Below are 25,660 nucleotides of genomic sequence, written 5' to 3'. Positions count from 1 at the left end.
GGCTGGACAAGACTAGGGATGTTGTGGACAAGTGTCGGGACAGAGCGGAATGGAGGGAAATCGTACGCCAACTGGAAATTCCAGATGCGACCTAACGACGATGTGAGACACTTGGTGATGAGTGATCAAATTTGAGGATAACACACTTGTTGCAAGGTGCCACAATAGTGTAGCAGTTAGCAAGATGATATTACAGCTCGGAGCATCGGAGTTCAGAGTTCATTTATAAATTGTCCCATGATTGGGCTGGAGTTAAATTGGGTTGCTGGGCAATGTGCTTCAGTGGGCTGAAAGAGCCTATTCCGTGCTGTATCTCTAAATAAAATAAAATACTTAACAACGAGAACACAGATACTGAACTCCCCAATTCCAGGTGTATAGTCAATTGGTGCAGCTAATTTGAGATGAGGGATTAAGCCACTGACCAATACTTACATCCCTTGTACAATGTTTCCCATTGTCCTCTCATCAAGTATATAATTCTTTGGCCCTCTTGCACACTGTTCCTGAATCTACATGTTCCTCCCCCCCCCCATCTTTTCTTAAAAATCTCTTATCCTCATAAATAGAAACTGTGTGCTGCAGTGTTCCACTTTCTCATTGTGGGTCACGCACTCTCGCTTTCAATTTAACTGTCTCATATTTAGTGCTAGGTTAGCCCATTATGTTAAATCCTACATTTTGATGCAGTTTTGTTACTGATATTTATGTTCTTCTCTTTATGACCTAATCTGGGTTAGGATCACCAGGTGAGGGGGGGGGGGAGAGGTAAGTAGATTTCTAGGGAGAGTGGTTAAGTAATGTCACACTTTGTGAATTATATTCTGCTTGAGAAAGATAGGAGTATATGAATATGTGTGGCCACTTGTCCTGTGTAACGTGCCTTTTTGCCAAGCAGTTTGTGTGATGACCTTCACTTCTCATGTCTAGTTACAGTATGACGTTGTATACAAGAGGTGCAATTGGAAATACTAAACCAGCAAGTTAATCTGTTATCTCAATTAAGCTACTTGAATTTCAAGACCTCCAATCTATTTATTTTCCTTGGACATGAGTCCCAATGATAATGCTCACATATCAATTCTCTCATTGTCAATCTGCTACAGACATTGATATGGTTAAAGTTTGTACCCGTAGCTTCTATAGTGGCAAGAAAAAGTTTGTGAATCCTTTGCCAGGTTTACTGCATTAATTACTTATAAAATATGGTCTGATCTTCATCTAAGTCACAAAAATAGACAAAAACAATATGCCTAAAATAATAACACACAAGTATTTGTATGTTTCATGTCTTTATTGAACACATTGTTTAATCGTTCACAGTCCAGGCTGGAAAAAGTATGTGAGCAGATTGGGAGGCAGATTTTGGAAAGCTGCAAAAATAACAGGGTTGTTATCATGGGTGACTTTAACTTCCCTAATATTGATTGGCATGTGATTCGTTCCAATGGTTTAGTCAGGGCAGAGTTTGTTAAGTGTGTCCAGGACGGATTCCTGTCACAGTATGTTGACAGGCCAACTAGGGGGAATGCCATACTAGATCTAGTATTAGGAAAGGAACCGGGTCAGGTCACAGATCTCTCAGTGGGTGAGCATCTGGGGGACAGTGACTACCGCTCCCTGGCCTTTAACACTATCATGGAAAAGGATAGAATCAGAGAGCACAGGAAAATTTTTAATTGGGGAAAGGCAAATTATGAGGCTATAAGGCTAGAACTTGCTGGTGTGAATTGGGATGATGTTTTTGCAGGGAAATGTACTATGGACATGTGGTCGATGTTTAGAGATCTCTTGCGGGATGTTAGTGATAAATTTGTCCCGGTGAGGAAGATAAAGAATGGTAGGGTGAAGGAACCATGGGTGACAAGTGAGGTGGAGAATCTAGTCAGGTGGAAGAAGGCAGCATACATGAGGTTTAGGAAGCAAGGATCAGATGGGTCTATTGAGGAATATAGGGTAGCAAGAAAGGAGCTTAAGAAGGGGCTGAGGAGAGCAAGAAGGGGGTATGAGAAGGCCTTGGTGAGTAGGGTAAAGGAAAACCCCAAGGCATTCTTCAATTATGTAAAGAACAAAAGGATGACAGGATTGAAGATAGGACCAATTAGAGATAAAGGTGGGAAGATGTGCCTGGATGCGGTGGAAGTGAGCGAGGTCCTCAGTGAATACTTCTCTTCAGTATTCACCAATGAGAGGGAGCTTGATGATGGTGAGGACAATATGAGTGAGGTTGATGTTCTGGAGCATGTTGATATTAAGGGAGAGGATGTGTTGGGGTTGTTAAAATACATTAGGATGGATAAGTCCCCAGGGCCTGACGGAATATTCCCCAGGCTGCTCCACGAGGCGAGGGAAGAGATTGCTGAGCCTCTGGCTAGGATCTTTATGTCCTCGTTGTCTATGGGAATGGAACCGGAGGACTGGAGGGAGGCGAATGTTGTCCCCTTGTTCGAAAAAGGTAGTAGGGATAGTCTGGGTAATTATAGACCAGTGAGCCTTACGTCTGTGGTGGGAAAGCTGCTGGAAAAGATTCTTAGAGATGGGATCTGTGGGCATTTGGAGAATCATGGTCTGATCAGAGACAGTCAGCAAGGCTTTGTGAAGGGCAGATCGTGTCTGACAAGCCTGATAGAGTTCTTTGAGGAGGTGACCAGGCATATAGATGAGGGTAGTGCAGTGGATGTGATCTATATGGATTTTAGTAAGGCATTTGACAAGGTTCCACACAGTAGGCTTATTCAGAAAGTTAGAAGGCATGGGATCCAGGGAAGTTTGGCCAGGTGGATTCAGAATTGGCTTGCCTGCAGAAGGCAGAGGGTCATGGTGGAGGGAGTACATTCCGATTGGAGGGTTGTAACTAGTGGTGTCCCACAAGGATCTGTTCTGGGACCTCTACTTTTCGTGATTTTTATTAACGACCTGGATGTGGGGGTAGAAGGGTGGGTAGGCAAGTTTGCAGATGACACAAAAGTTGGTGGTGTTGTGGATAGTTTAGAGGATTGTTGCAGATTGCAGAGAGACATTGATAAGTTGCAGAAGTGGGCTGAGAAGTGGCAGATGGAGTTCAACCTGGAGAAGTGTGAGTTGGTACACTTGGGAAGGACAAACTCCAAGGCAGAGTACAAAGTGAATGGCAGGATACTTGGAAGTGTGGAGGAACAGAGGGATCTGGGGGTACATATCCACAGATCCCTAAAAGTTGCCTCAGGTAGACAGGGTAGTTAAGAAAGCTTATGGGGTGTTGGATTTCATAAGTCGAGGGATAGAGTTTAAGAGTCGTGGGGTAATGATGCAGCTCTATAAAACTCTGGTTAGGCCACACTTGGAGTACTGTGTCCAGTTCTGGTGGCCTCACTATAGGAAGGATGTGGAAGCATTGGAAAGGGTACAGAAGAGTTTTAGCAGGATGCTGCCTGGTTTAGAGAGTATGCATTACAATCAGAGATTAATGGAGCTAGGGCTTTACTCTCTGGAGAGAAGGAGGATAAGAGGAGATATGATAGAGGTATACAAGGATAGAATCAGAGAGGACAGGAAAATTTTTAATTGGGGAAAGGCAAAACATGAGGCAATAAGGCTAGAACTTGCGGGTGTGAATTGGGATGACGTTTTTGCAGGGAAATGTACTATGGACATGTGGTCGATGTTTAGAGATCTCTTGTGGGATGTTAGGGATAAATTTGTCTTGGTGAGGAAGATAAAGAATGGTAGGGTGAAAGAACCATGGGTGACAAGTGAGGTGGAAAATCTAGTCAGGTGGAAGAAGGCAGCATACATGAGGTTTAGGAAGCAAGGATCAGATGGGTCTATTGAGGAATATAGGGAAGCAAGAAAGGAGCTTAGGAAGGGGCTGAGAAGAGCAAGAAGGGGGCATGAGAAGGCCTTGGTGAGTAGGGTAAAGGAAAACCCCAAGGCATTCTTCAATTATGTGAAGGAAAAAAGGATGACAGGAGTGAAGGTAGGACCGATTAGAGATAAAGGTGGGAAGATGTGCCTGGAGGCTGTGGAAGTGAGCGAGGTCCTCAATGAATACTTCTCTTTGGTATTCACCAATGAGAGGGAACTTGATGATGGTGAGGACAATATGAGTGAGGTTGATGTTCTGGAGCATGTTGATATTAAGGGAGAGGAGGTGTTGGAGTTGTTATAATACATTAGGACAGATAAGTCCCTAGGGCCTGATGGAATATTCCCCAGGCTGCTCCACGAAGCGAGAGAAGAGATTGCTGAGCCTCTGGCTAGGATCTTTATGTCCTCGTTGTCCACGGGAATGGTACCGGAGGATTGGAGGGAGGCGAATGTTGTCCCCTTGTTCAAAAATGGTAGTAGGGATAGTCCGGGTAATTATAGACCAGTGAGCCTTACATCTGTGGTGGGAAAGCTGTTGGAAAAGATTCTTGGAGATAGGATCTATAGGCATTTAGAGAATCATGGTCTGATCAGGGACAGTCAGCATGGCATTGTGAAGGGAAGATCGTGTCTAACAAGCCTGATAGAGTTCTTTGAGGAGGTGACCAGGCATATAGGTGCGGGTAGTGCAGTGGATGTGATCTATATGGATTTTAGTAAGGCATTTGACACGGTTCCACACAGTAGGCTTATTCAGAAAGTTAGAAGGCATGGGATCCAGGGAAGTTTGGCCAGGTGGATTCAGAATTGGCTTGCCTGCAGGAGTACATTCAGATTAGAGGATTGTGACTAGTGGTGTCCCACAAGGATCAGTTCTGGGACCTCTACTTTTCGTGATTTTTATTAACGACCTGGATGTGGGGGTAGAAGGGTGGGTTGGCAAGTTTGCAGACGACACAAAGATTGGTGGTGTTGTAGATAGTGTAGAGGATTGTCAAAGATTGCAGAGAGACATTGATAGGATGCAGAAGTGGGCTGAGAAGTGGCAGATGGAGTTCAACCCGGAGAAGTGTGAGGTGGTACACTTTGGAAGGACAAACTCCAAGGCAGAGTACAAAGTAAATGGCAGTATACTTGGTAGTGTGGAGGAGCAGAGGGATCTGGGGGTACATGTCCACAGATCCCTGAAAGTTGCCTCACAGGTGGATAGGGTTGTTAAGAAAGCTTATGGGGTGTTAGCTTTCATAATTCGAGGGATAGAGTTTAAGAGTCGCGATGTAATGATGCAGCTCTATAAAACTCTGGTTAGGCCACACTTGGAGTACTGTGTCCAGTTCTGGTGGCCTCACTATAGGAAGGATGTAGAAGCATTGGAAAGAGTACAGAGGAGATTTACCAGGATGCTGCCTGGTTTAGAAAGTATGCATTATGATCAGAGATTAAGGGAGCTAGGGCTTTACTCTTTGGAGAGAAGGAGAACGAGAGGAGACATGATAGAGGTGTACAAGATAATAAGAGGAATGGATAGAGTGGATAGCCAGCGCCTCTTCCCCAGGGCACCACTGTTCAATACAAGAGGACATGGCTTTAAGGTAAGGGGTGGGAATTTCAAGGGGGATATTAGAGGAAGGTTTTTTACTCAGAGAGTGGTTGGTGCCTGGAATGCACTGCCTGAGTCAGTGGTGGAGGCAGATACACTAGTGAAGTTTAAGAGACTACTAGACAGGTACATGGAGGAATTTAAGGTGGGGGCTTATATGGGAGGCAGGGTTTGAGGGTCGGCACAACATTGTGGGCCGAAGGGCCTGTACTGTGCTATACTATTCTATGTTCTATGTTCTGTATTAAGAGGAATATATATAGTGGAGAGCCAGTGCCTCTTCCCCCGGGCACCACTGCTCAATACAAGAGGACATGGCTTTAAGGTAAGGGGTGGAAAGTTCAAGGGGGATATTAGAGGAAGTTTTTTTACTCAGAGAGTGGTTGGTGCGTGGAATACACTGCCTGAGTCAGTGGTGGAGGCAGATACACTAGTGAAATTTAAGAGACTACTGAACAGGTTTATGGAGGAATTTAAGGTGGGGGGTTATATGGGAGGCAGGGTTTAAGGGTCGGCACAACATAGTGGGCCGAAGGGCTTGTACTGTGTTGTACTGTTCTATGTTCTTGTATGTTGAAACTGGTGTGATCTTTGCAGGAAGCCCATTTCTAGGGAGAGTAGGAACAGTACTGAATTTCCTCCACTTTTAGACAGTTTCTCTTACTGTGGACTGATGAACACTTGGGCCTTTAGAAATGCTTTTTTAGCCTTTTCCAGCATCGTGCATTTTGACAATTCTTCCAGAATACTCTGAAAGTTATTTTAATTGAGGCAGGGTGCACATAAACTGATCTTTCTTGAGAAGAGCAGGCTCTGTCAGTCACCTGACTTTTTGTGTCTTTTCTTGTAGGGCAAGGCACCTCTATAACCCACACCTCCAATCTTATCTCATTGATTGGAACACCTAACTCCAAATAGCTTTTGTAGAAGGTATGATCTCAGAGGTTCACATACTTTTTTGAAGCTGGACTGTGATTGTTTAAATGGAGTACTCAGTATTGACGAGAAGTACAATTGTTTGTGCGTTATAGTTTAGGCAGATTGTGTTTGCCTATTATTGTGACTTAGATGAAGATCAGATCACATATTATGAGTAATTAATTTAGAAAACCAGAGGGTCACAAACTTTTTCTTGCAACTGTAAATGATACATCAGTTTCTCGACAAGATAATGCTGTAAATCTAGAAAAGATTTAACTGGCATCTGAAATATTCCTCTGTTGTATGATATTTGGGTAAATCAAAAGTGAACTGTGGAATCTGAAAGATTGAGGTCAGAGTTGACAGACTTTGGTTAGCTGTATCAGTCAGGTTTATGTGGAGATGAAGCTCAAAACTCGAAGAATTAAAACTAGCTGAAAGTGCTTCTGCGACAGCTTTCATATTTGAAGTTACAGCGAATGGCAAGCGTTGTGGTCAGATGGGCTGTTGTCAGATTTGCTATCCATGTTTCCCCTCTCTGACTGCACCACGGCAGACGGGAAGGCTTTATACCAGGAGATCAAAACTGCACAGTGCATGACTGATATCAGGCAACCCGACATCAAGGACAAGTATACAGAAAAGGTGCTAGAAAAGGGACAGTAACATCATGAAGGATCCCACCAACCTTGCTCATAAACTGTTTGTCCCACTGAGAGAAGAGGCTACACAACATTCATGCCAAGACCATCAGACTCAAAAACGGCTATTTTCCCAACCGGTGAGACTGATCAAAAATTCCACCCACTAACGCACCCCTCCATAGCTCCAACCATCACTACTTTATCATTTTCTGTCAGAATCACCATATATACAGACACTCCTTGTATCACTTTATGGACATATAATCAATCTATGCATTTCAGCTATCTTACGTAGTTATATTTAGTGTTTTTTTAATTATTGTATACTTTATGTATTTTTTGTGTTGCATTGGAACCAGAGTAACAATTATTTCATTCTCCTTTACACTTGTGTACTGGAAATGACATTAAACTATCTTGAATCTTATATTTTGACACTGCCTGTCCCCTGTGGCTCCACGTACAGATGATGACCACACTGATCCTTAAGAGCACCTATTCACGCTCTAGTTACACTTCAGCTCTTAATACATTTATAAATCCCTCATTTTGCATTAGAGCTAATAATCTCCCAGCACTGAAACAGGCCCTGTTGGTTCTTTTTTATTTAGACTCTTAGCAGTCATATGGATCCTACATGCAATCTGGTTCTATTCCTTTCACATTTCCATCACCTCCCCCTGACTGCACCACCCATTAGTACTGCTTAGCCCACCAGTGTGCAGCTCTTTGGAACTTGAGAAACCAGAACACCTGGAAGAAACCTACATGATCACAGGGGCGACTGACCAAGTCCACACACAGCACAGGAGGAAACTAGAGCACCGGGAGGAAACCCACATGATCACAGGGTCAATTGAACAGGTCTACACAGCACAGGAGGAAACCAGAGCATTCGGAGGAAATCCACATCATCAAAGGGGCGACTGACCAGGTCCACACACAGAACAGCACTGGAGGAAACCCACATGATCAGAGGGAAGACTGTCCAGCTCCACACACAGCACAAGAGGAAACTCACATGATCACAGGGCAACTGACCATAGGACATAGGAGCAGAATTGGGCCATTTGACCCATCAAGTCTGTTCTGCCATTCAATCATGGCTGATCCTATTTTTTTCCCCTCATTAACCCCACTCCCCGGCCTTCTCCCTGTAATCTTTGGTGCCGTGACTAATCCTATCTATTTCCACCTTAAATACTCCCAACGACCTGGCCTCCACAGTGTCAACAGATGTTGCAGCTTGGATCTATTTTACTGCTGGTTCACAAAATGCTATTACTTAGTTTCAGTAAAAACTTTCCAGAAACATTGTCAACAATAAACAATGTATAAAGCAGACAATGACAAAAGCTCATAATCCCTCTGGATCCGGATTACACTTCGAGGTGTGTGCTTCTATTGCCCAAGCACCCATGAATTAAAAGTTGGAGATTATGGAAATCTGGAGTGGCACACACAAAATGCTAGGGGGATTCAGCAAATAGGGTCTCAGCCGGAAACATCAACTGTTCATTATCCTCCACAGATGGCCACTGTGTGTCTGCAAAAGGAAAGGTAGGTTTGTGGGGTGTAATGGCAGGCCCAGTGTACGTAATCACGTACTTGATGTATGTAATGACAGGTTCAAACTCAATGCAGATAACTGGAAGATCATAGGACTGGAAAAGGTCAAATGCGTAAATGGAAAACTTGAATGGAATTAAGCATGAACAGGATTTAAGGTTGATTCCCAATCCCCAACTGAAGACAATGAGTTGTGGCAGTGAGTTTTGGATGAACTGAAAATTGGAAGTATTGAATGTAGGATCCTGGTGAAGAAAGAGTTGTGGAATTGGGTAGATGTGAGGTCAAGAGGGAATGATTATAAATAGGAGTCAGAGTTTATGTAGAGGGAGAATTTTAGGAAGGAATATTTCAGAGGATAGAATGCAAAGGTAACTGATCAAGATTCATGGTTCTGCCTATCCATCCATCACTGAATTACTGTCAGTGGTTCTGTCCCTTTCCCTGGTATGGGCCATCTTTTCAATACCCCATCACACATTTAATGGTCTAAATTGTGACCAGGGTTCCTATAAAATTTTTGTTGGCTGCTGGGTAATTCAGAATTTGTAATGATAAATAGATTTCATTAAAATTGATATTTGATGAAGATTTATGTTAGCTAAATTTAATGATATCTGTGACGGAGAGTGGCATCTCATTGAAGAGTGAGTCATAAATGATATAAAAGCCAGTACAAGAGATAACACCCCAGTTATTTTTTTCTTCGTTCAATGATTGAATTAGGTTCACCATGAAGTAGAACTGGCTTTGTAGTAAATTAGAATATTTGATACAAATATTAGCATTCTAAACTTGGTGGTGTTTATGGAAAATTCCAAAGATGGCATCCAGTAAATACTAACTCATTGACAAATGCTGATGACACCACTGTGGTGATAATATAGGAGGGAGATTGAAAATCTGGTTGAGTGGTGCCACAACAACCCCTCACACAATGTCAGCAAAACCAAAGAAATGATTATCAGCTACAGGAAAAAGAAGCCAGAAGTCCATAAGCCAGTCCTTATTAGAGAAATGGAGAGGGTCAGTAGCTTTAAATTCCTTGGTATCAATATATCAGAGGATGTGTCCTGGGACCAGCCCAATATAAAGAAGGCATGAAAACCCCTCCACTTTCTTAGAAGTTTTCATAGATTCAACATGTTACCAAAAGCATTGGCAGATTTCTATAGGTGCACAGTGGAAAGTATCCTAACTGGTTGCATCATGACCTGGTATGGAAACAGCAATGCCCAGGAACAGAAAAGGCTACAGAAAGTGGTGGATACAGCCCAGTCCATCATGGGCAAAGCCATCCCCACCATTGAGTACATCTACATAGACTATTGCCAGAAAGCAGCATCCGTTGTCAAAGACTGCCCACCATCTAGGCTATGCTGTCTTCTCACCACTATCATCAGAATACTGAAGATACTGATGCCCTAGATTCCACACCGCTAGGTTCAGGAACAGTTATTAGACCATAAGACATGGGAGCAGAATTAGGCCATCTGGTCAATGGAGTCTGCTCTGCGATTCAATCACAGCTGATCCTTTTTTTTAATCTTCTCCTCAACCCTAGACCAGCCTTCTCCCCATAACCCTTGATGCCATGACCAATCAAGAACCTATCAATCTCTGCCTTGAATATACCCAATGACCTGGCCTCCACAGCTGAATGTGGCAACAAATTCCACAGATTCACTACCCTTTGCCTAAAGAAATTTCTCCACATCTCTGTTTTGAAAGGGCGCCCCTCTATCCTGAGGCTGTGCCCTTTTGTCCTAGACTCCCCCACCATGGGAAACATCCTTTCCACATCTACTCTGTCTAAGCCTTTCGACATTTGAAAGGTTTCAGTGAGATCTCCCCTCATCCTTCTGAATTCCAGCGAGTACAGACCCAGAGCCATCAAACATTCCTCGTATGATAGCCCTTTCATTCCTGGAATCATCCTTGTGAACTTCCTCTTGACCCTCTCCAATGCCAGCACATCTTTTGTAAGATGAGGGGCCCAGAACTGTTCACAATACTGAAGATGGGGCCTCATAAAGCCTCAGCATCAAATCCTTGCTCTTGTATTCTAGACCTCTTGAAATGAATGCTACCATGGCATTTGCCTTCCTCACCACAGACTCAACCTACTAGTTAACCTTCAGGGTGTTCTGCATGAGGTCTCCCAAGTCCCTCTGTATCTCAGATTCCTGTATGTATTTTCTCCCAATTTAGAAAATAATCCATACATTTATTTCTACTACCAAAGTGCATGACCATGCATCTTCCAACATTGTATTTGATTTGCCACTTTCTTGTCTATTCTCCTAATCTGTCTGTCCTTCTGCATCCTACCTGTTTCCTCAACACTACCTGCCCCTCCTCCAATCTTCCTATCATCTGAAAACTTGGCGACAAAGCCATCTATTCCATCATCTAAATCGTTTATGTACAGCATAAAAAGAAGTGGTCCCAACACCGACCCCTGCGGAGCACCACAAGTCACTGGCAGCCAACCAGAAAAGGATCCTTTTATTCCCACTTGCTGACTCCTACTAATCAGACAATGCTCTAATCACGTTAGTAACTTTCCTATAATACCATGGGCTGTTAACTTGGTAAGAACCCTCATGTGTGGCACCTTGTCAAAGGCCACTGTTATCACTGTTCCCTCTAAGCTGCATGGTTGCACAGTAAGTGAAGATTCTCTCGCGCACATTGCCTTTATTGCCACGTAGCTAGAAAAAGTTTAAGAAACGTAAAAGATTTTCTTTGTACTGTATTTCATTATACCCTTCAATTAACAAATAAAATCAGAAGTATATGATTTTTCAATTTTCATTCTAAATATTCAAATATGCATATTACAAAAAAGGCATTTAAAGTACTTTGCAGTTTTCAGGCCATGTTAAAAAAAACCTGCTCAGAGGTTGGTCTGTGCAGCTGTAAAAAAAAAATTAGAGGGAATTTTGGTTATTGCCCTACAAACATTAGGCTTCTGAACTTCACTCACTTCAACTCTGAACTGACTCTATGACTGACAGGCTCACTTTCAGGGACTCTTTACAACTCTCATGTTCTTAGTATTTGTGCAGTTTGTCATGTTGCGCACATTGGTTGTTAGTCAGTTTTTGTTTGTGTATAGTTTCTAGTAAAATTCTATTGTATTTATATTTTCCCCTGTAAATGCCTGTAAGGAAATGAATCTCAGAGTATATGGTAACGTGTGTACTGAACCTTGATAATCAATTTACTTTGGATTTCAAAAGTCAAAGTTGTTTAAAACTTTGAAACGCAACAGTATCCTGTTAAATACACATTTCAAGTTGATTTATCTTTTACAGTGGGAATGGCTGGGAAAATGTTTCTATAATGTGAATTTGGTTTTATGTGCTTTGGGTTTACTAAGCATGTCTGTATTGATGAAGACCACGATGAATCAGGATCAGAATTCCCCTTCATCAAGGAAATGTGTTGACCATTTTCATTCAGCTGTTTTTTTTAAAAATAAATTTAAAACTGTGATATCTAGAGCTAATTCACTTTCTAGTTGGGAACATTCTATCCTTGAATGACTTGGACCATGCCTTAGCTTGAATTAAATGAGGATCCTTCATCTTGTAATATCTAATTATGTTTTTCATTTCAATAGAAATTCTGTCAAGTCCAATATATGTCTCCACACAGTTAAGACCTTTTTATGCAACACACACAAAATGCTTGAGGAACTCAGAAGGCCAGTCAGCATCTATGGAATAAAAGTACAGTCGACATTTCAGGCTGAGTCCTTTCAGCAGGACTGAAGGAAAAAAGATGAATACGTCTCTCCTCATCTATGCTTCATCTACTCCACATCTTTTTTTCCTCCAGTCCTGCTGAAGGATCTCAGCCCAAAACATTGACTGTACTTTTTTCCATGGATGCTGCTTGGCCTACTGAATTCCTCTAGCATTTTATGTGTGTTGCTTGGAATTCTAGCATCTGCAGAGTTTCTCTTGTTTAAGAATTTTTTGTTTCTTTTCAGTTGAAACATGACGGGAAGCCAGTTTAATATCAGACGCTGGAGCAGCAAACATGTAGCCAAGTGGCTAAAGGAGGAAGGCTTCAGCGAATACATCGATCTTCTGTGTAATAAGCACAGATTGGATGGTGTCGCCCTGCTAACTTTGACGGAGTACGATTTACGCTGCCCACCTTTAGAACTGAAAGTGCTGGGTGATATTAAAAGATTAATGGTATCTATTCGGAAACTTCAGAAACAGCACAAAGATGTGTTGGCAGAGATGGGCTACACCAGTGATGAATGCTTTCCTAGTGCTGTTGCCTGTGCCACTAACTGTGCACAGAGCAAGGACTGTCAGTGTAATGGTGTGGAACATCTTGGGGACAGTGGCTCTGCTGGAGACCTGAATACTGAACAATATCAGAATGGTAAATACTACAAGCATCAAACACGGCGGCTCGACCCAGAGTTCTGGAAGACTGTTTTGAGTTCTATTTATGTATTCATAGTCTTTGGGTTTACATCGATTGTCATGGTAATAGTTCATGAGCGTGTCCCTGACATGCAAACTTATCCACCCCTCCCAGACATATTCTTGGACAGGTAAGTATTAAGTTAATGTAAATTTAAATGATATTTGTTAAGTGAATTTGCTCCCAGTGAGTGGAAAGCATGCTGGTTACCTCACCAAACAGCAGCATGTGTGTGTTGGTTCGTGCTTCTGAAGCATCCAGGCCAGTTTATGTTCATTTATCATTTGCAGCACACTTCAGTTTTGTATTTTTGTCATAATTTTATCTGTAATCTCCTTTTTCTGTTATCATTAAATCATTATATAAATGAGATCAATGTTAAGTGCATTTCTCCAGCAGCTTTGACTCAAATTCTAAAACATATTCAGACAGAAAACAGAATGCTAATGAGTAATCTCTGATTGTGAACATTTTGGGTCTAGATGATGTCGACTGATGGGGAAGACTACTCCTGCTGTTCTGGATAATCCTGATCACTCTTTTCTGTTTGGTGACAAGTTTGCTCTCTGCCAGTGTTTCAGCTTAAAGGAGGTCAAATTGCATTTCTCATCTAATTTTTTAAGTTGTTGATCCTTAACTGGAGAAATTGAAACTTAGGATTCTTTTGCTTTGAATCCACATTTGCTGGAACCTTTAAATATTGAATTATGCACAGAGACCAGGAAAAGGGCACACATGGAATCATCATTAACCAGTTATTTCAGTGACTACTTACCGGGCGAATGAATTGTGACACCTCCAAGGAACATGCTGAATTGTGGCTGTTGTCATTGTGCAAATGGTCTTCATTCTTTTCAAAATAACGATTTATGGTTAATTAGGCCATCAGTTAATTTGGGGCAGCTGCTTATTTGGGATAACTTGTTTGGGATTCCCTTTATTTGGGACACTATACCACTAAGTGGAACAGGAGACCAAGCCAGCATCAGACGCATGCACTCACATGGGCATTAGGCACTACACTATACTTACAGTGAACAGTTTTAAATAGACAATAGACAATAGATGCAGGAGTAGGCCATTCGGCCCTTCGAGCCAGCACCGCCATTCACTATGATCATGGCTGATCATCCACAGTCAGTATTCAGTTCCTGCCTTATCCCCATAACCTTTGATTCCACTATCTTTAAGAGCTCTATCCATCTCTTTCTTGAAAGCATCCAGAGACTTGGCCTCCACAGCCTTCTGGGGCACAGCATTCCACATATCCACCACTCTCTGGGTCATAAAGTTTTTCCTCAACTCCGTTCTAAATGGCCTACCCCTTATTCTTAAACTGTGGCCTCTGGTTCTGGACTCACTCATCAGTGGGAACATGCTTCCTGCCTCCAGCGTGTCCAATCCCTTAATAATCTTATATGTTTCAATAAGATCCCCTCTCAGCCTTCTAAATTCCAGAGTATACAAGCCCAGTCGCTCCAATCTTTTGACATATGACAGTCCTGCCATCCCGGGAATTAACCTTGTGAACCTACGCTGCACTCTTTCAATAGCAAGAATGTCCTTCCTCAAATTTGGAGACCAAAACTGCACACAGTACTCCAGGTGTGGTCTCACCAGGGCCCTGTACAGCTGCAGAAGGACCTCTTTGCTCTTATACTCAATTCCCCTTGTTATGAAGGCCAGCATGCCATCAGCTTTCTTCACAGCCTGCTGTACTTGCAGGCTTGCTTTCAGTGACTGATGTACAAGAACACCTAGATCTCGTTGTACTTCCCCTTTTCCTAACTTGACTCCATTTAGATAATAATCTGCCTTCCTGTTCTTACCACCCAAGTGGATAACCTCACATTTATCCACATTAAGCTGCATCTGCTATGCATCTGTCCACTCACCCAGCCTGTCCAAGTCACCCTGTATTCTCATAACATCCTCCTCACATTTCACACTGCCACCCAGCTTTGTGTCATCGGCAAATTTGCTAATGTTACTTTTAATTCCCTCATCTAAATCATTAATATATATTGTAAACAGCTGCGGTCCCAGCACTGAACCCTGTGGTACCCCACTGGTCACCACCTGCCATTCGGAAAGGGACCCATTAATCGCTACTTTTTGTTTTCTGTCAGCCAGCCAATTTTCAATCCATGTCAGTACTCTGCCCCCAATACCATGCGCCCTAATTTTGCCCACTAATCTCCTATGTGGGACTTTATCAAAGGCTTTCTGAAAGTCCAGGTACACTACATCCACTGGCTCTCCCTTGTCCATTTTCATAGTTACATCCTCAAAAAATTCCAGAAGATTAGTCAAGCACAATTTCCCCTTCGTAAATCCATGCTGACTCGGACCGATCCTGTTACTGCTATCCAGATGTGTTATAATTTCATCTTTTATAATTGACTCCAGCATCTTTCCCACCACCGACGTCAGGCTAACTGGTCTATAATTCCCTGTTTTCTCTCTTCGTCCCTTCTTGAAGAGAGGAACAACATTAGCCACCCTCCAATCCACAGGAACTGATCCTGAATCTATAGAACATTGGGAAATGATTACCAATGCGTCCACGATTTCTAAAGCCACCTCCTTAAGTACCCTGGGATGCAGACCGTCAGGTCCCAGGGACTTATCAGCCTTCAGACCCAACAGTCTATCCAACACCATTTCCTGCCTAATATAAATTTCCTTCAGTTCATCCATTACCCTAGGTCCTTTGACCACTATTATACCTGGGAGATTGTTTGTGTCTTCCCTAGTGAAGACAGATCCAAAGTACCTGTTCAACTCCATTTCCTTGTTCCCCATAATAAATTCACCTGCTTCTGTCTTCAAGGGCCCAATTTTGGTCTTAACTATTTTTTCCTTTTCACATACCTAAAGATGCTTTTACTATCCTCCCTCATATTATTGGCTAGCTTACCTTCATACCTCATTTTTTCTCTGCGTATTGCCTTTTTAGTTACCTTCTGTTACTCTTTAAAAGTTTCCCAATCCTCCGGCTTCCCACTCGTCTTTGCTATGTTATACTTCGCTTTTATTTTTATACTGTCCATTACTTCCCATGTCAGCCACGGCCTCCCCTTACTCCCCTTAGGATCTTTCTTCCTCTTTGGAACGAACTGATCCTGCACCTTCCGCATTATTCCAGAAACACGTGCCATTGCTGTTCCACTGTCATCCCTGCTAGGGTATTGTTTCATTGAACTTTGGCCAGCTCCTCCCTCATAGCATCATAGTTCCCTTTGTTCAACTGTAACACTGACACTTCCGAGTTTCCTTTCTCCCTCTCAAATTGTAGATTAAAACTTATCATATTATGGTCACTACCTCCTAATGGCCCCTTTACCTCAAAGTCCCTGATCAAACCCGGTTCATTGCACAACACTAAATCTAGAATTGCGTTCTCTCTGGTAGGCTCCAGTACAAGCTGTTCTAAGAATCCATCTCGGAGGGACTCCACAAACTCCCTTTCTTGGGGTCCAGTACCAACCTGATTCCTCCAGTCTACCTGCATGTTGAAGTCCCCCATAACAACTGTAGCATTACCTTTGCGACATGCCAATCTTAACTCTTGATTCAACTTACACCCTACATCCAGACTACTGTTTGGGGGCCTGTAGATAACTCCCATTAGGGTCTTTCTACCCTTAGAATTTCTCAATTCTATCCATACTCACTCTTCGTCTCCTGATTCTATGTCCCCCCTCGCAAGGGACTGAATATCATTCCTCACCAACAGAGCCACCCCACCCCCTCTGCCCATCAGTCTGTCCTTTTGATAGGACGTATACCCTTGAATATTCATTTCCCAGGCCCTGTCCACTTGAAGCCATGTCTCTGTTATTCCCACAACATCATACTTACCAATTTCCATCTGAGCCTCAAGCTCATCCACTTTATTTCTTATACTTTGTGCATGCATATATAATACTTTTAATTCATTACTCCCCTCACCTCCCATATCAGTTCCTATTTCACTTGGCCATACTGTACGATCCCTTCTTGAGCTTTCTGCTCTGTTGATTCTGCTGTCTTTCTTAACTTTTCTTATTCTCACTTTCCCATTATCTCCATCCTTGTATTTCCAGTTTGTCCCCTCCGCCCCACTACTTAGTTTAAACACACCCGTGTTGCAGAGGCAAACCTGCCTGCCAGAATGCTGGTGCCCCGCTTATTAAGGTGCAACCCGTCCCTTTTGTACAATTTATCCTTACCCCGAAACATACCCCAGTGGTCCAAGAATGTAAATCCTTGCTTCCTGCACCAATTACTCAGCCACACATTCAGATCCATTATCTCCCTGTTCTTGATCACTCCAGCACGAGGAACTGGAAGCAAACCGGAGATAACCACCCTGGAAGTCCTGCTTTTCAGCCGCCTTCCGAGATATCTGAGGTCACGCTGTAGAATGTCTTTCCTCTTTTTCCCCACGTCATTTGTGCCGACATGCACCGCTACTTCCGGATGTTCACTTTCACTCTTGAGGATTCCCTGCAATCGGTCCTTGACATCCTGGATCCCGGCACCAGGGAGGCAACCCACCATCCTTAAATCTCGCCTGTTGCCACAGAAACCCCTTTCTGTACCTCTCACTACGGATTCCCCTACTACCACGTCTCTGCCTGACATCTGTCTCCTCGGCTTTGCTTCAGCGCCAATTGTTGACTCACAGACCTGACCGCCTCTCAGGCTGGCATCATCTTCTGTCCCGACAGCTTCCAAGAGGGTGAACCTGTTTACGAGAGGCACATCTCCCGGGGTCTCCTGTACTTCAAGCATCCTTTCCTTGCTCATTGTCGCCCCCCCCCTTCTCTCTTCTGGTATCCTCGGTGTAACGACCTCACTGTAGGTCCTGTCCAGAAAACTCTCATTTTCCCGGATGAACCTAAGGTCATCCAGTTGCCTCACCAGTGCTGCAACACGGTCCTTCGGAAGCTGAACCTGGACACATTTTCCACAGGTGTAGGAGCCAGAGGCACTATCAGTGTCCCTGACCTCCCACATCGTGCACGCAGCATACTGAATCAGCCTAGCGGTCATCTCTTCACCACTTCTCACCCTCTCCAACTGTGGCATCAAAATAGCATCAGTTGTAAGTGTTTGTGTTCAAAAAGCAGTGATTTTTGTCACTGATAGTTGACGAGATATAAGGCAGTAAGACAACTCGGGACTGTTTTACTTACTGTGGTTTCAGCACTCAGGCTGGAGGTGTCAGAAACAGCTGGGAGTGAACCATAAAGAATTTGAAGATATCAATAATCATCTTGAAGATGAAGATTTAGAGGATTCAATCATCAAAAGCATTGTATGAAGGCAATTCATTATCTGCACTATGTGTCTCTGCTGATTTTATTCATTTACAGTCAATCAAAAGAACACGGCAACATACACTGAATCAAATCCTCTTTGGATAGCTATTAGGAACTAATGCAGTTTTATGGTACTGTAGAGATATTGGTAGTGTTCTAATTTGTTCTGCATTTTTCATTTAAATACATAAATTGTTACTGAGTTAAGCAGTAGTTCACTATTTGCTATTATTGAACCTGAAAACCAATCATTTTCTGTTTACATAGGACTGTTGCTAAAGTTGAACTGAAGAATGTTGATAGGTTCTCCCAGTGTCTGGCCAATATTTATTTCTCAATCAGCACTAGCAGCCAGCATTTAACTCAAACATTTTGATTTTTGTCTGTGGATATGAACTATCTACTGTGTTTCCATTTAATTTTTTTGTTTAAAATAATTCATTAACTGCTCAGTGCTTGGTTTGTGCTGTCCCAAGAATCTGAAAGGTGCTGTATGACATAGTATGAACATACAATGGGGATGAGAGACCTGATCCATGAGATCTGTCACATGTTAAAACTGACACATGAAACATCATCTCTGCCTCACCACCAAACTGTCTTCCAGTAATGCATTTTACCTGGAGAATAGTTTTAAGAAATTCCCCTCTGATCATGGAAGGGAGTCCGAGATTCAGGGCACCTGAAGCATTAATCCAGAGGTTTCTATCTAAGCTTTAAGATGCATTCCATTTATAAGAACTTGCTCAGTGTGGTTTTTAAATCCTGCAGAAAATTTAAACTCATTGTATACACAGATCAGCAATCTGCATGAACAAAATTCCTTTTAGATCAGGTGTTGTGTAATAACCCAGATCTTATTAGGGACCTTAATGTAAAGAAATCCTTAGGAGGCAGTGATCATAATATGAATGAATTTGTATTGCAATTTGAGAGGGAGAAGCATGTCAGATGTATCAGTATCGCAATAAAATAAAGGGAATTACAGAGGCATGAGAGAAGAGCTTGCCAAGGAGGATACTGGCAGGGATGATGGCAGAGCAGAGATGGCTGAAGTTTCTATGAATAGTTCACAAGGCACAGGACAGATCTCTTTCAAGTTGCAGTATGAATTCGATTCATTTAGGATCATTGCCTCTTAAGGGTTCCTTTGCGTTGAGCTGACTAATAAAATTGGGGTTATGACACAACACTCAATCTAAGATGGCCTTTCCCCAAGTAGACTCAAGCACAAGCTGCTCTAAAAAAAGCCATTTCAACAAATTCCATCTCTTGCAAGCCGTCACCAAAATGGTTTTCCCAATCTCCTTGCATATTGAAGTCCCCCATTAGAAGTGTGACATTACGCTTATTACATGCCCTTTCCAGCTCCCTTTGCAATCTCAATCTCATATCTTGGCTACTATTTGGAGGCCTAAATATGATTCCCATAATGGTTTCTTAACACCACCCACAAAAATTTGACATTCTCTTACCCTATGTCACCTCTTTCTCAAGATGTAATTCCGTCTCTTATCAACAAAGCCACACCACTGCCTATGCCTTCTAGCCTATTCTTTCGATAGAACGTATATCCTTTGATGTTAATCTCCCAGCTATGGCCTCCTTTCAGCCACGACTCAGTGATGCCCACAAAGTCATACCGACCAATCTCTAATTGCACCACGGGTTCGTCCACCTTATTCCGAATGCTACGTGAATTTAAGTACAGCATCTTCAGTCCTGCATTCCTTACCCTTATAAATTTTGCCTCTTTGGTACAACTGAACTCTTTGCTCTGTCTCTAGGAAGAGGTACATTTGACGTTTCAGGCCGAGACCCTTCGTCAGGACTAACTGAAGGAAGAGTTAGTAAGAGATTTGAAATTGGGAGGGGGAGGGGGAGATCCAAAATGATAGGAGAAGACAGGAGGTGGAGGGATGGAGCCAAGAGCTGGACAAGTGATTGGCAAAGGGGATATGAGAGGATCATGGGACAGGAGGTCTGGGGAGAAAGACAAGCGGGGGGAGGGGGAACCAGAGGATGGGCAAGGGGTATCGTCAGAGGGGCAGAGGGAGAAAAAGGAGAGCGAGAGAAAGAATGTGTGTATAAAAATAAATAACGGATGGGGTACAAGGGGGAGGTGGGGCATTAGTGGAAGTTAGAGAAGTCGATGTTCATGCCATCAGGTTGGAGGCTACCCAGACGGAATATAAGGTGTTGTTCCTCCAACCTGAATGTGGCTTCATCTTTACAGTAGAGGAGGCCGTGGATAGACATGTCAGAATGGGAATGCGATGTGGAATTAAAATGCGTGGCCACTGGGAGATCCTGCTTTCTCTGGCGGACAGAGCGTAAGTGTTCAGCAAAGCGGTCTCCCAGTCTGCGTCGGGTCTCGCCAATATATAGAAGGCCACATCGGGAGCACCGGACGCAGTGTATCACCCCAGCCGACTCACAGGTGAAGTGTCGCCTCACCTGGAAGGACTGTCTGGGGCCCTGAATGGTGGTAAGGGAGGAAGTGTAAGGGCATGTGTAGCACTTGTTCCGCTTACAAGGATAAGTGCCAGGAGGGAGATCAGTGGGGAGGGATGGGGGGGACGAATGGACAAGGGAGTCGCGTAGGGAGCGATCCCTGCAGAAAACGGCGGGGGGGTGGAGGGAAAGATGTGCTTAGTGGTGGGATCCCGTTGGAGGTGGCGGAAGTTATGGAGAATAATATGTTGGACCTGGAAGCTGGTGGGGTGGTAGGTGAGGACCAGGGGAACCCTATTCCTAGTGGGGTGGCGGGAGGATGGAGTGAGAGCAGATGTGTGTGAAATGGGGGAGATGCGTTTGAGAGCAGGGTTGATAGTGGAGGAAGGCGACACTTCACCTGTGAGTAGGCTGGGGTGATATGCTGCATCCGGTGCTCCTGATGTGGCCTTCTATATATTGGTGAGACCCAACGCAGACTGGGAGACCGCTTTGCTGAACACCTACGCTCTGTCCGCCAGAGAAAGCAGGATCTCCCAGTGGCCACACATTACATTTTAATTCCGCATCCCATTCCCATTCTGACATGCCTATCCACGGCCTCCTCTGCTGTAAAGATGAAACCAGACTCAGATTGGAGGAACAACACCTTATATTCCATCTGGGTAGCCTCCAACCTGATGGCATGAACATCGACTTCTCTAACTTCCACTACTGCCCCACCTCCCCCTCGTACCCCATCCGTTATTTATTTTTATACACACATTCTTTCTCTCACTCTCCTTTTTCTCCCTCTGACTATACCCTTTGCCCATCCTCTGGTTCCCCCCCCACCATTGTCTTTCTCCCCGGACCTCCTGTCCCATGATCCTCTCATATCCCTTTTGCCAATCACCTGTCCAGCTCTTGGCTCCATCCCTCCCCCTCCTGTCTTCTCCTATCATTTTGGATCTCCCCCTCTCCCTCCCACTTTCAAATCTCTTACTAACTCTTCCTTCAGTTAGTCCTGACGAAGGGTCTCGGCCTGAAACGTCGACTGTACCTCTTCCTAGAGATGCTGCCTGGCCTGCTGCATTCACCAGCAACTTTGATGTGTGTTGCTTGAATTTCCAGCATCTGCAGAATTCCTGTTCTTTGCTCTGTCTGCAGTGGTACCCAAACATTGGCTTGTCCTTCCTTACATTCATATTACATCATCTACTTGTAAACCTGCTGGCTCATCCTCAGCCCTACCATACTGATTCTCATCCTCCTGCCATATTAGTTTAAACCTCTCCCAATAGCTCTAAAAACACTGCCCACAAGGATATCGGTCTCCCTCAGATTCAAGTGCAACCTGTCCCTTTTGTACAGGTCACACCTGCCCCAGAAGAGGTCCCAATGATCCAGAAATCTGAATCCCTGCCCCTGCTCCAATTCTTCAGTCATGTGTTTATCTGCCACCTCATTCTATTCCTATCCTTACTGTCGCATGACATAGGCAACAATCCTGAGATCCCGTGAGGTCCTCCTTTCAGCTTCCTTCATAAATTCCTGTATTCTGTTTTCAAGATCTCCTGTCTTTTTCTATATATGTTGTTGGTACCAATATGTACCACGACTTCTGGCTGCTCACTCTCCCTTTTCAGGATATCGTGGACTTGTTCAGAAACATCGTGGATCCTGGCCCTTGGGAGGCAAACTACCATCCGTGTTTCCTTTTCACGTTCACAGAATCGCCTCTCTTTCTCCCTAACTCTGGAGTCCCTTATTACTGCTGCCATCTACTTCAGTTTCCTGCCTTTGTGAGCCACAGGGCCAGACTCAGTGCCAGAGACATAGCTGCTGTTGCTTCCCCAAAATAGGTTGTCTCCCCTGAAAAGTACTCAAAAATGAAGTACTGTATTTATTGTTGAGGGGGACAGCCACTGACGTGCTTTCCACTATCTAATGTTCTCCTTTCCCTCACCTGACAATCACCCATTTACCCTTGAGATGACTACCTCCCTGTAGCTCCTATCACTGCTTCAGTTTCCCTAACAAGCCAAAGGTCATCGAACTGCAGCTCCAGTTCCCTAATTGCCTTCTCCCCATAACTTTTGATGCCCTGACTAACCAAGAATCTATCAACTTCTGCTTTAAATATACTCAATGATGGCCCCCAAGCTACCTGTGGCAATTAATTCCACAGATTCACCACCCTCTGGCTAAAGAAATCCCTTAGCACTGTTCTAAATGTAAATCCCTCTATTCTGAAGTTGTACCCTCTGGTTCAAGGTTCACCCACAATAGGAAACACTCTCTCCATTTCCACTGTCTACACTTTGAATATTCAATAGGTTTCAATGAGATTCCCCTTCATTCTTCTAAACTCTCGTGAGTACAGGCTCAGAGCCATCAAACACTCCTTGTATATGTTAACCTTTTCATTCCCAGAATAATTCTTGTGAACTTCCTGTGGATACTCTCCAATGCCAACTTTAGATAAGGGTCCCAAAACTGCTTGCAATATTTCAAGTGTGGTCTGACTGATGCCTTATAAAACCTCAGCATTACATCCTTGCTTTTGTATTCTAGTCCTCTTGAAACTCTCAAAATGAATGCTATCATTTGAATTCCTTACCACCAACTCGGCCTTAAAGTTAATCTTTAGGGAATCCTGCACAAGGACTCCCAAGCCCCTTTGCACATCTGATTTTAGAATTTTCTCCCCACTTAGAAAATAAGATATGGCTTTATTCCTTCTATCAAAGTGCATGACCATACACTTCCTTACACTATATTCCATCTGTCTCTTCTTCGCTCATTCTCCCAATCTGTCCAAGTCCTTCTGCAGACTCCCTGCTTCTTCAGCACTACCTGTCCCCCCCACCTATCTTTGTATTGTCTGCAAACCCGGCCACAAAGCCATCAATTCCATCATCCAAATTGTTGACATAGAATGTGAAAAGAAGCAGTCCCAATGGTGACCTCTGTGGAATACAGGCAGCCAACCAGAATAGGTCACCTGGGTAAAAATAATTTACTTTTCAGATCAACTGTAAACCTCATGCTCCTTACTTTTGGTCTTAGGTACCTTTGTAATGGGAAAAGTTTCTTGTTTTCCACCCTATCTGTGCCTCTCATAATTTGTTACACCTCCATCAGGTCTCCTTTCAGACTTATCTGCTCCTAGGAAATAAGTCTATCCGGTCTCTCATCATAATTGAAACATTTTCTTTACCAAGCAACATCCTGGTGAATTTTGTCTGTGCCCTTTCCAGTACAACTATGTCTTTTCCCTGCAGCAACAGATAAACTGCTGAGTCAAGCAAGCTCTGTAGAGGCAAAGAGGTCGTAAATGTTTCAGATCAAGACTCTGCATGTGATTATCTGCTGTAGACTAACCAAAGTTTTATAATGTTGTACAAGACCTCCCTACTGTTGCCTTCAACAAGTTTCCTTATAAAGCAAGCATCATCACTCTCTGCTGACTTGTGGCTGTGTTCCTCAGTACTACTCAGATAATACTATCTCTCATGGTATATGCCCTATCTTTATTTGGCACCCCAAAATACACACAACAGAATTAAAGAAATGCACACAAAATGCTGGAGGAACTCAGCAGGCCAGGCAGCATCTATGAGAAAGAGTAAATAGTTGACATTTTGGGCTGAGACCCTTCACCAGGAATTAACTCTTCATCTGCCTTTGTCTTGCCCAGCTTACTATCAGAGCAATATTTTTCTCCAATCCAGGAGTACCCTTCTCACTACCAACGGTAACCATTTCTGTGCCACCACAAACTTGCTAATGGTACCTCTTAAACTGAGATCCAGTCATTAATGCATATACCAAACATCAAGGGTCCCACAACAATCCCAATCATAAAAGCAATCTTGTACCATCACCCTCATGTCTCCTATTATCAAGCCAGTTTTAGATGCAGTTTGCCAACCTGTCTTGGGTTCCATAGGCTCTAATCTTTGAACCTGCCTTCCATGTTGAACCTTATCTATATTAACCAGTTATCAATATATTTAATTAGCTCTGGGGTAAAAAAAATCCAACGTAATTTAACACTCTCAATAGATTCCTGTATAATCAGCAGGAATAGTTTGATTCTCAAAGTTTCAGCAGCTTTCCAAAGAAAGGCAAGTAGAATTAAATTCAATCTGATAAATTTTAGCTGTGAGTGCTTTATTGCAACAGATTTTAAACAGATACTAGAAGGAAGTGGTTCAGTTCCAACTCTTATATTTAACTAGGCTGATCTTGTGGTTGTAAATACAATGGCTATGACCATCTTCAAAAGATTAATTGCAAAATTAGGTGGAAAGTTCAAAATTCCAAGTAAGTTTATTATCAAAGTACATATATGTCTCTATATACAACTCTGAGTGAGATTCATTTTCTTGCGAGCATTCATAGTAGATACAAAGAAACACCATAGAATCAGTGTAAAACCACATCCAACAAGACAGAGAAATAAACCATGTGCAAAAAACTACAACACAAGGAAATCTGCAGATGCTCGAAATTCAAGCAACACACATAAAATGCTGGTAGATCACAGCAGGCCAGACAGCATCTATAGGAGGAGGTACAGTCGACATTTTTAGGTTGTGTGAACAGTTCAGTGTTGGGGTGAGTGAAGTTTTCCCGTCTGGTTTAAGAGCCTGATGGTTATGGGGTAACAGCTGCTCCTGAACCTGATGCTGTTGATCCTGAGGCTCCTGTGCCTCCTTCCTGATGTAGCAGTGAGAAGAGAGCATGGCTTGGACGGTGCTGACCCTTGATAATGGATGCTGCTTTCCTGTGGCAGTGTTCCGTGTAGATGTGCCCAATGGTGGGAAGGGCTTTACCAATGATGGACTGGGTTGTATCCAGTCTTTTTATAGGCTTTT

General features: G+C 43.3%; 1 protein-coding gene across 1 annotated transcript in view; it reads left to right on the top strand.

Annotated features, from left to right (window-relative positions):
• Positions 1-25,660, top strand: part of samd8 (sterile alpha motif domain containing 8) — a 78,319-nt gene that overhangs the window by 20,051 nt on the left and 32,608 nt on the right. The window contains exon 2 of the mRNA XM_072282940.1: positions 12,581-13,162. Within this exon, the coding sequence (XP_072139041.1) occupies positions 12,588-13,162 (575 nt within the window). The 5' untranslated portion in view covers positions 12,581-12,587. The remainder of the gene's footprint in view (positions 1-12,580; positions 13,163-25,660) is intronic.

This window comes from Mobula birostris, chromosome 18 (assembly GCF_030028105.1).
Source record: "Mobula birostris isolate sMobBir1 chromosome 18, sMobBir1.hap1, whole genome shotgun sequence".
NCBI classification, from domain to species: domain Eukaryota; kingdom Metazoa; phylum Chordata; class Chondrichthyes; order Myliobatiformes; family Myliobatidae; genus Mobula; species Mobula birostris.
The sequence above is the reverse complement of the archived record's forward strand: the minus strand, read 5'-3'. Positions and strand labels throughout refer to the sequence as shown.